At 45.5% G+C, this 10,000-nt stretch overlaps 1 protein-coding gene across 4 annotated transcripts in view; it reads right to left on the bottom strand.

Annotated features, from left to right (window-relative positions):
• The window catches only part of xdh (xanthine dehydrogenase), a gene marked incomplete in the record, with an annotated part of 66,860 nt that overhangs the window by 11,745 nt on the left and 45,115 nt on the right, over window positions 1-10,000 (bottom strand). For all 4 annotated transcript variants that reach the window (XM_031829284.1, XM_031829280.1, XM_031829283.1 and 1 more), the window contains 4 exon segments: window positions 1,437-1,524; window positions 5,109-5,242; window positions 5,875-5,999; window positions 6,398-6,617. In XM_031829284.1, coding sequence (XP_031685144.1) covers window positions 1,437-1,524; window positions 5,109-5,242; window positions 5,875-5,999; window positions 6,398-6,617 — 567 coding nt within the window.

Raw genomic sequence — 10,000 nt, 5'->3', positions numbered from 1 at the left:
ATAGAGAAAGAGAGACCAAATCGTGAGACAGCGAGAGAGACACACAGAGAGAGACCGAGAGAACGATAGAGAGAGAAAGGGACAGAAAGAGAGAGAGAGATTAAATAGTCAAAATTGCTTACATGAAGATTCCAGCCATAGTAAGCTTCTAGCATGCTAGCTACCTACTGTATATACCAGGAAGGAAAAGTAGGTAACTTGTTCATAATTTTTATTAAACAAAAAACTGTAGATTAACTAGCCAGCATGCAATGTATTATAGTAGTATTGTAGGCCTATACAGTGTGTGTTGTAGATGCACACGTTCTGCATATCTATGTGTACATATTGAGCACTAGTCCATAGCCTTCACTTCTCCTCAAAATTAAATAAGATCAACATACATTACTTCTGTACTTCTTTCTTAAGTCACAAACGCAAATATATTATTAATATCCTTGTGGTAGCCTATCCCTGTGGTAGCCTATCCCTGTGGTAGCCTATCCCTGTGGTAGCCTATACCTGTGGTAGCCTATCCTTGTGGTAACCTATCCTTGTGGTAGCCTATCCTTGTGGTAACCTATACCTGTGGTAGCCTATCCCTGTGGTAGCCTATCCCTGTGGTAGCCTATACCTGTGGTAGCCTATCCTTGTGGTAACCTATACCTGTGGTAGCCTATACCTGTGGTAGCCTATCCTTGTGGTAGCCTATCCCTGTGGTAGCCTATACCTGTGGTAGCCTATCCCTGTGGTAGCCTATACCTGTGGTAGCCTATACCTGTGGTAGCCTATCCTTGTGGTAACCTATACCTGTGGTAACCTATACCTGTGGTAGCCTATCCCTGTGGTAGCCTATACCTGTGGTAGCCTATCCTTGTGGTAACCTATACCTGTGGTAGCCTATCCCTGTGGTAGCCTATCCTTGTGGTAACCTATCCTTTTGGTAGCCTATCCTTGTGGTAGCCTATCCTTGTGGTAGCCTATCCAAGTGGTAGCCTATCCTTGTGGTAGCCTTACCCCATGGTAGCCTATCCTTGTGGTAGCCTATCCTTGTGGTAGCCTATCCTTCTGGTAGCCTATCCCCGGGGTAGCCAATCCCCGTGGTAGCCTATCCGTGTGGTAACCTATCCTTGTGGTAGCCTATCCTTGTGGTAGCCTATCCTTGTGGTAACCTATACCTGTGGTAGCCTATACCTGTGGTAGCCTATCCTTGTGGTAGCCTATCCTTGTGGTAGCCTATCATTAACATTCTATAGCAGTGACCATCAGTGGGAATGTGTGTGTGTGCGTGTGCGTCTGTGTGTGTGTGTGTGTGTGTTTGAATGTGTGTGTGTGTGCGTGTGCCTGTGTCTGTGCCTGTGTCTGTGTCTGTGTCTGTGTCTGTGTGTGTGTGTTTGAATGTGTGTGTGTGCGTGTGCGTGTGCGTGTGCGTCTGTGTGTGTACAGGCATGTCCTACCTTGTAACGTCCATAGAAGGGGTGTCGTCCTCCCGTCACCAGCATGTCTTCATCTCTATCCAACATACATCTCACTGGCCTCTTCAACCTGACACAACACACACACACAAAGAGAGTTTCAAGTAACGAAGTGTGTGTGTGTGTGTGTGTGTGTGTGTGTGTGTGTGTGTGTGTGTGTGTGTGTGTGTGTGTGTGTGTGTGTGTGTGTGTGTGTGTGTGTGTGTGTGTGTGTGTGTGTGTGTGTGTGTGTCTGTGTCTGTGTCTGTGTACTGTATGTTTGCATCCATTTTTTTGGTTGTGTGCGCCCGAGTGTGTGCATTTCACAACAACCTCCCAGTCTCACTGCGAAATTAGAATTTTTCCCACAATTCTCCAAACATCAAATTTTGAGAAGTTTGTTGACACGGCAGTGCCCATCAGTGGGATTTAACATTCTATAGCAGTGCCCATCAGTGGGATTTAACATTCTATAGCAGGGCCCATCAGTGGGATTTAACATTCTATAGCAGTGCCCATCAGTGGGATTTAACATTCTATAGCAGTGCCCATCAGTGGGATTTAACATTCTACAGCAGTGCCCATCAGTGGGATTTAACATTCTACAGCAGTGTCCATCAGTGGGATTTAACATTCTATAGCAGTGCCCATCAGTGGGATTTAACATTCTATAGCAGTGTCCATCAGTGGGATTTAACATTCTATAGCAGTGCCCATCAGTGGGATTTAACATTCTATAACAGTGCCCATCAGTGGGATTTAACATTCTATAGCAGTGTCCATCAGTGGGATTTAACATTCTACAGCAGTGTCCATCAGTGGGATTTAACATTCTATAGCAGTCCCCATCAGTGGGATTTAACATTCTATAGCAGTGCCCATCAGTGGGATTTAACATTCTATAGCAGTGTCCATCAGTGGGATTTAACATTCTATAGCAGTGCCCATCAGTGGGATTTAACATTCTATAACAGTGCCCATCAGTGGGATTTAACATTCTATAGCAGTGTCCATCAGTGGGATTTAACATTCTACAGCAGTGTCCATCAGTGGGATTTAACATTCTATAGCAGTCCCCATCAGTGGGATTTAACATTCTATAGCAGTGCCCATCAGTGGGATTTAACATTCTATAGCAGTGTCCATCAGTGGGATTTAACATTCTATAGCAGAGCCCATCAGTGGGATTTAACATTCTATAGCAGTGCCCATCAGTGGGATTTAACATTCTACAGCAGTGACCATCAGTGGGATTTAACATTCTACAGCAGTGTCCATCAGTGGGATTTAACATTCTATAGCAGTGCCCATCAGTGGGATTTAACATTCTACAGCAGTGACCATCAGTGGGATTTAACATTCTACAGCAGTGCCCATCGGTGGGATTTAACATTCTATAGCAGTGCCCATCAGTGGGATTTAACATTCTATAGCAGGGCCCATCAGTGGGATTTAACATTCTATAGCAGTGCCCATCAGTGGGATTTAACATTCTACAGCAGTGCCCATCAGTGGGATTTAACATTCTACAGCAGTGTCCATCAGTGGGATTTAACATTCTATAGCAGTGCCCATCAGTGGGATTTAACATTCTATAGCAGGGCCCATCAGTGGGATTTAACATTCTATAGCAGTGCCCATCAGTGGGATTTAACATTCTATAGCAGGGCCCATCAGTGGGATTTAGCATTCTATAGCAGTGCCCATCAGTGGGATTTAACATTCTATAGCAGTCCCCATCAGTGGGATTTAACATTCTATAGCAGGGCCCATCAGTGGGATTTAACATTCTATAGCAGGGCCCATCAGTGGGATTTAACATTCTATAGCAGTCCCCATCAGTGGGATTTAACATTCTATAGCAGGGCCCATCAGTGGGATTTAACATTCTATAGCAGGGCCCATCAGTGGGATTTAACATTCTATAGCAGGGCCCACCAGTGGGATTTAACATTCTATAGCAGTGACCATCAGTGGGATTTAACATTCTATAGCAGGGCCCATCAGTGGGATTTAACATTCTATAGCAGTGCCAATCAGTGGGATTTAACATTCTACAGCAGTGCCCATCAGTGGGATTTAACATTCTACAGCAGTACCCATCAGTGGGATTTAACATTCTATAGCAGTGCCCATCAGTGGGATTTAACATTCTACAGCAGTGCCCATCAGTGGGATTTAACATTCTATAGCAGTGCCCATCAGTGGGATTTAACATTCTACAGCAGTGACCATCAGTGGGATTTAACATTCTACAGCAGTGCCCATCAGTGGGATTTAACATTCTATAGCAGTGCCCATCAGTGGGATTTAACATTCTATAGCAGGGCCCATCAGTGGGATTTAACATTCTATAGCAGTGCCCATCAGTGGGATTTAACATTCTACAGCAGTGCCCATCAGTGGGATTTAACATTCTACAGCAGTGTCCATCAGTGGGATTTAACATTCTATAGCAGTGCCCATCAGTGGGATTTAACATTCTATAGCAGGGCCCATCAGTGGGATTTAACATTCTATAGCAGTGCCCATCAGTGGGATTTAACATTCTATAGCAGGGCCCATCAGTGGGATTTAACATTCTATAGCAGTGCCCATCAGTGGGATTTAACGTTCTATAGCAGTCCCCATCAGTGGGATTTAACATTCTATAGCAGTGCCCATCAGTGGGATTTAACATTCTACAGCAGTGCCCATCAGTGGAATTTAACATTCTACAGCAGTACCCATCAGTGGGATTTAACATTCTATAGCAGTGCCCATCAGTGGGATTTAACATTCTACAGCAGTGCCCATCAGTGGGATTTAACATTCTATAGCAGTGCCCATCAGTGGGATTTAACATTCTATAGCAGTGCCCATCCGTGGGATTTAACATTCTACAGCAGTGCCCATCAGTGGGATTTAACATTCTACAGTAGTGACCATCAGTGGGATTTAACATTCTTTAGCAGTGCCAATCAGTGGGATTTAACATTCTATAGCAGTGACCATCAGTGGGATTTAACATTCTACAGTAGTGCCAATCAGTGGGATTTAACATTATATAGCAGTGCCAATCAGTGGGTTTTAACATTCTATAGCAGTGACCATCAGTGGGATTTAACATTCTTTAGCAGTGCCAATCAGTGGGATTTAACATTCTATAGCAGTGACCATCAGTGGGATTTAATATTCTACAGTAGTGCCAATCAGTGGGATTTAACATTATATAGCAGTGCCAATCAGTGGGATTTAACATTCTATAGCAGGGCCCATCAGTGGGATTTAACATTCTACAGCAGTGCCCATCAATGGGATTTAACATTCTACAGCAGTGCCCATCAGTGGGATTTAACATTCTATAGCAGTGCCCATCAGTGGGATTTAACATTCTATAGCAGTACCCATCAGTGGGATTTAACATTCTATAGCAGTGCCCATCAGTGGGATTTAACATGCTACCATTGGACCTGGAGTCCACGGATTACGCCCATTCACCATCTTAGCAAAAAAACTCCACGGTTTAGTTTTGTAGCTGACTCTCATTTTATAGACCCGGGTTCAATCCAAGCTCCTGGCCCTGATTTTTTGTTGTTGTTGGTCTGGACAGTGTCTCCCGACGTCTTGCGAACCTACAAAAACGAACAATTTTGCTTTGAATCTGGAGTGATCTACATTTGTGCATCATCTTACTTCTGAGCAGCCACAGCAACCATGGTAGACAGGGTGGTTGACCTGCTCTCCTTCCCTCCGAATCCTCCTCCCATCCTCTTCACTCTGATCACCACTCTACTGGCCGGGACACCCAACGCCTTAGCAACCAGAGACTAGAAAGAGAGAGAGAGAGAGTGAGTGAGTGTTTGAAGGTGTGTGTGTGGATGTGTTTAACCATACTTGTGGGGACCAGTAGCCCCCACAAGAATTGTAAAACCGTTTTTGTTGTTTACCAACTGGGGACATTTTGCTGGTCCCCACAAGTTCAAATGTCATTTCCATTGGGTTTTAGGGTGAGCTAGGTTAGGAGCTAGGGTTAGTTTTAGGGTTAGGGTTAGGAACTAGGGTTAGGGTTAGGGTTAGGAACTAGGTTTAGGAGTTAGGGTTAGGAGCTAGGGTTAGATTTAGGGTTAGGGTTAGGAAATAGGGTTAGGTTTAGGAGCTAGGGTTAGATTTAGGAACTAGGGTTAGGGTTAGGGTTAGGAGCTAGGGTTAGATTTAGGAGCTGGGGTTAGGGTTAGGGTTAGGAGCTAGGGTTAGATTTAGGAGCTAGGGTTAGGGTTAGGGTTAGGAGCTAGGGTTAGATTTAGGAGCTAGGGTTAGGGTTAAGGTTAGGTTTTTGGGTTAAGGTTAGGGTGATGTGTTAAGGAAAATACGATTTTGAATGGGACTGAATTGTATGTCCCCACTAGGTTAGCTGCACAAGTCTGTGTGTGTGTGTGTGTGTGTGTGTGTGTGTGTGTACCTGGGTCTTGGTAGCAGACTGAGTAGAGACAAACAGCTCCATCTCTCCATCCTCTCCTTTAGGTACAGCTACAGTAACGTTGGTCTCCAGGTAGAAGTGTTCCTGGCCTCCCATATGCATCTCACCTGGTAATACAGACACATGATCACACACTCACTCACTCACTCACTCACTCACTCACTCACTCACTCACTCACTCACTCACTCACCCTCACACACTCTCACTCACACACTCACACTCATACACACTCACTCACTCACTCACACTCACACACCCTCAAAGACTCACCCTCACACTCACCCTTACCCTCACAGACTCACCCTCACTCACACCCTCACTCTCACAGACTCACCCTCACTCACACCCTCACTCTCACAGACTCACCCTCACTCACACCCTCACCCTCACAGACTCACCCTCACACACTCTCACTCACACTCATACACACTCACTCACTCACTCACTCACTCACTCACTCACACTCACACACCCTCACAGACTCACCCTCACACACACACTCACCCTCCAGGATGTGGTCAGCCTGTGTGAACCCTTGGTCCAGGTCTCCCCTCTGGATGGTTCTAACCGGCTGGAAGAAGGACTGGTGGGTAATGGCGTCCTGTATGGTGATGATTACAGGCTGTAGTTCCTGGTAGGTGATCCTCACGGCCTTGGCTGCTCTCTGAGCGTGAGCCTGAGTGTCTGCTACTACCGCTCCTATGATGTGGCCCACACACGTCACCTAGAGAATACACACACCCAGACAATGCATACCAGGTGACTACCTCAAGAAGCTGGTTGAGAGAATGTAATCAGCGTGCAACGCTGTCATCAAGGCAAAGGGTGGCTACTTTGAAGAAATTTCCAATGTAAATATTTTGGGTTACTACATGATTCTGTATGTGTTATTTCATAGTGTTGATGTCTTCACTATTATTCTACAGAGTAGAAAATAGTACAAATAAAGAAAAACCCTTGAATGAGTAGGTGTGTCCAAAATTTGGACTCCTACCGTATATATATGCTTTGGATATAAGTGTCTGCTAAAATGATATTTTTATTTACACTTTTACAACAAACACATCACCCTCATATTCATTATCTCCAGAACAATACCAGGTGTCTATGTTTATATGATCTGTGGTTAAAAAGATCAGAAGAGGTCCTGAAAAAGGCTTCTCTGTGACATCACAGGGTAGTTTCCTGCCAGAGGGAAGGTAGTTTCCTGCCAGAAGGGAAGGCAGTTTCCTGCCAGAGGGGAAGGTAGTTTCCTGCCAGAGGGGAAGGTCGTTTCCTGCCAGAGGGGAAGGTAGTTTCCTGCCAGAGGGGAAGGTAGTTTCCTGCCAGAGGGAAGGTAGTTTCCTGCCAGAGGGAAGGTAGTTTCCTGCCAGAGGGAAGGCAGTTTCCTGCCAGAGGGGAAGGTATTTTCCTGCCAGAGGGAAGGTAGTTTCCTGCCAGAGGGGAAGGTAGTTTCCTGCCAGAGGGGAAGGTAGTTTCCTGCCAGAGGGAAGGTAGTTTCCTGCCAGAGGGAAAGTAGTTTCCTGCCAGAGGGAAGGCAGTTTCCTGCCAGAGGGGAAGGTAGTTTCCTGCCAGAGGGGAAGGTAGTTTCCTGCCAGAGGGGAAGGTAGTGTCCTGCCAGGGGTGAAGGTAGTTTCCTGCCAGAGGGGAAGGTAGTTTCCTGCCAGAGGGGAAGGCAGTTTTCTGCCAGAGGGTAAGGTAGTTTCCTGCCAGAGGGGAAGGTTGTTTCCTGCCAGAGGGGAAGGCAGTTTCCTGCCAGAGGGGAAGGCAGTTTCCTGCCAGAGGGGAAGGCAGTTTCCTGTCAGAGGGAAGGTAGTGTCCTGCCAGAGGGAAGGTAGTGTCCTGCCAGAGGGAAGGTAGTGTCCTGCCAGAGGGAAGGTAGTTTCCTGCCAGAGGGGAAGGTAGTTTCCTGCCAGAGGGAAGGCAGTTTCCTGTGAGAGGGAAGGCAGTTTCCTGCCAGAGGAAAGGTAGTTTCCTGCCAGAGGGAAGGTAGTTTCCTGCCAGACGGAAGGTCGTTTCCTGCCAGAGGGGAAGGCAGTTTCCTGCCAGAGGGGAAGGCAGTTTCCTGCCAGAGGGAAGGTAGTTTCCTGCCAGAGGGAAGGTAGTGTCCTGCAGGAGGGAAGGTAGTGTCCTGCCAGAGGGGAAGGCAGTTTCCTGCCAGAGGGAAGGTAGTTTCCTGCCAGAGGGGAAGGTAGTTTCCTGCCAGAGGGAAGGCAGTTTCCTGCGAGAGGGAAGGCAGTTTCCTGCCAGAGGGAAGGAAGTTTCCTGCCAGAGGGAAGGTAGTTTCCTGCCAGAGGGGAAGGTAGTTTCCTGCCAGAGGGGAAGGCAGTTTCCTGCCAGAGGGGAAGGTAGTTTCCTGCCAGAGGGGAAGGCAGTTTCCTGCCAGAGGGGAAGGCAGTTTCCTGCCAGAGGGGAAGGTAGTTTCCTGCCAGAGGGGAAGGTAGTTTCCTGCCAGAGGGGAAGGCAGTTTCCTGCCAGAGGGGAAGGCAGTTTCCTGCCAGAGGGGAAGGCAGTTTCCTGCCAGAGGGGAAGGTAGTTTCCTGCCAGAGGGAAGGCAGTTTCCTGCCAGAGGGGAGGGCAGTTTCCTGCCAGAGTGAAGGTAGTTTCCTGCCAGAGGGAAGACAGTTTCCTGCCAGAGGGAAGGCAGTTTCCTGCCAGAGGGAAGGCAGTTTCCTGCCAGAGGGAAGGTAGTTTCCTGCCAGAGGGAAGGCAGTTTCCTGCCAGAGGGACAGGGCGGCAGGGTAGCCTAGTGGTTAGAGCGTTGGACTAGCAGTTGAAAGGTTGCAACTTCAAATCCCCAAGCTGACAAGGTACAAATCTGTCGGTCTGCCCCTGAACAAGGCAGTTAAACCACTGTTCCTAGGCCGTCATTGAAAATAAGAATTTGTTCTTAACTGACCTGACTAATTAAATAAAGGTTAAATAACAACAAAGAATACACACAGTAACATAAAACACACACATACTATGACATAAAACACACACATACTATGACATAAAACACACACATACTATGACATAAAACACACACATACTATGACATAAAACACACACATACTATGACATAAAACACACACATACTATGACATAAAACTCACACACACTATGTAAATGTGTGTCTGTCTGTTTATTATGTAACAGTATAACTTTAGACCGCCCCCTCGCGCGAACCAGGGACCCTCTGCACACATCAACAACAGTCACCCTCGAAGCATCGTTACCCATCGCTCCACAAAAGCCGCGGCCCTTGCAGAGCAAAGGGGAACTACTACTTCAAGGTCTCAGAGCAAGTGACATCACCGATTGAAACGCTATTTAGCGCGGCACCACCACTAACTAGCTAGCCATTTCACATCCGTTACATAAATATAACACAAACAATGACATAAAACACATATATTTACCTAACACAAACATACAATAACATAACACACACACACAATAACATAACACACACACACAATAACATAACACACACATACAATAACATAACACACACACACAATAACATAACACACACACACAATAACATAACACACACACACAATAACATAACACACACACACAATAACATAACACACACACACAATAACATAACACACACACACAATAACATAACACACACACACAATAACATAACACACACATACAATAACATAACACACACACACAATAACATAACACACACATACAATAACATAACACACACACACAATAACATAACACAAACATACAATAACATAACACACACACACAATAACATAACACACACACACAATAACATAACACACACACACAATAACATAACACACACATACAATAACATAACACACACACACAATAACATAACACACACATACAATAACATAACACACACACACAATAACATAACACAAACATACAATAACATAACACACACACACAATAACATAACACACACACACACAATAACATAACACACACACACAATAACATAACACAAACATACAATAACATAACACACACACACAATAACATAACACACACACACAATAACATAACACACACACATGTAAATATGTGTGTTATGTAAATATATGTGTGTTTTATGTTATTGTGTGTGTGTGT

This window comes from Oncorhynchus kisutch, linkage group LG7 (assembly GCF_002021735.2).
Source record: "Oncorhynchus kisutch isolate 150728-3 linkage group LG7, Okis_V2, whole genome shotgun sequence".
Classification (NCBI taxonomy): domain Eukaryota; kingdom Metazoa; phylum Chordata; class Actinopteri; order Salmoniformes; family Salmonidae; genus Oncorhynchus; species Oncorhynchus kisutch.
The sequence above is the reverse complement of the archived record's forward strand: the minus strand, read 5'-3'. Positions and strand labels throughout refer to the sequence as shown.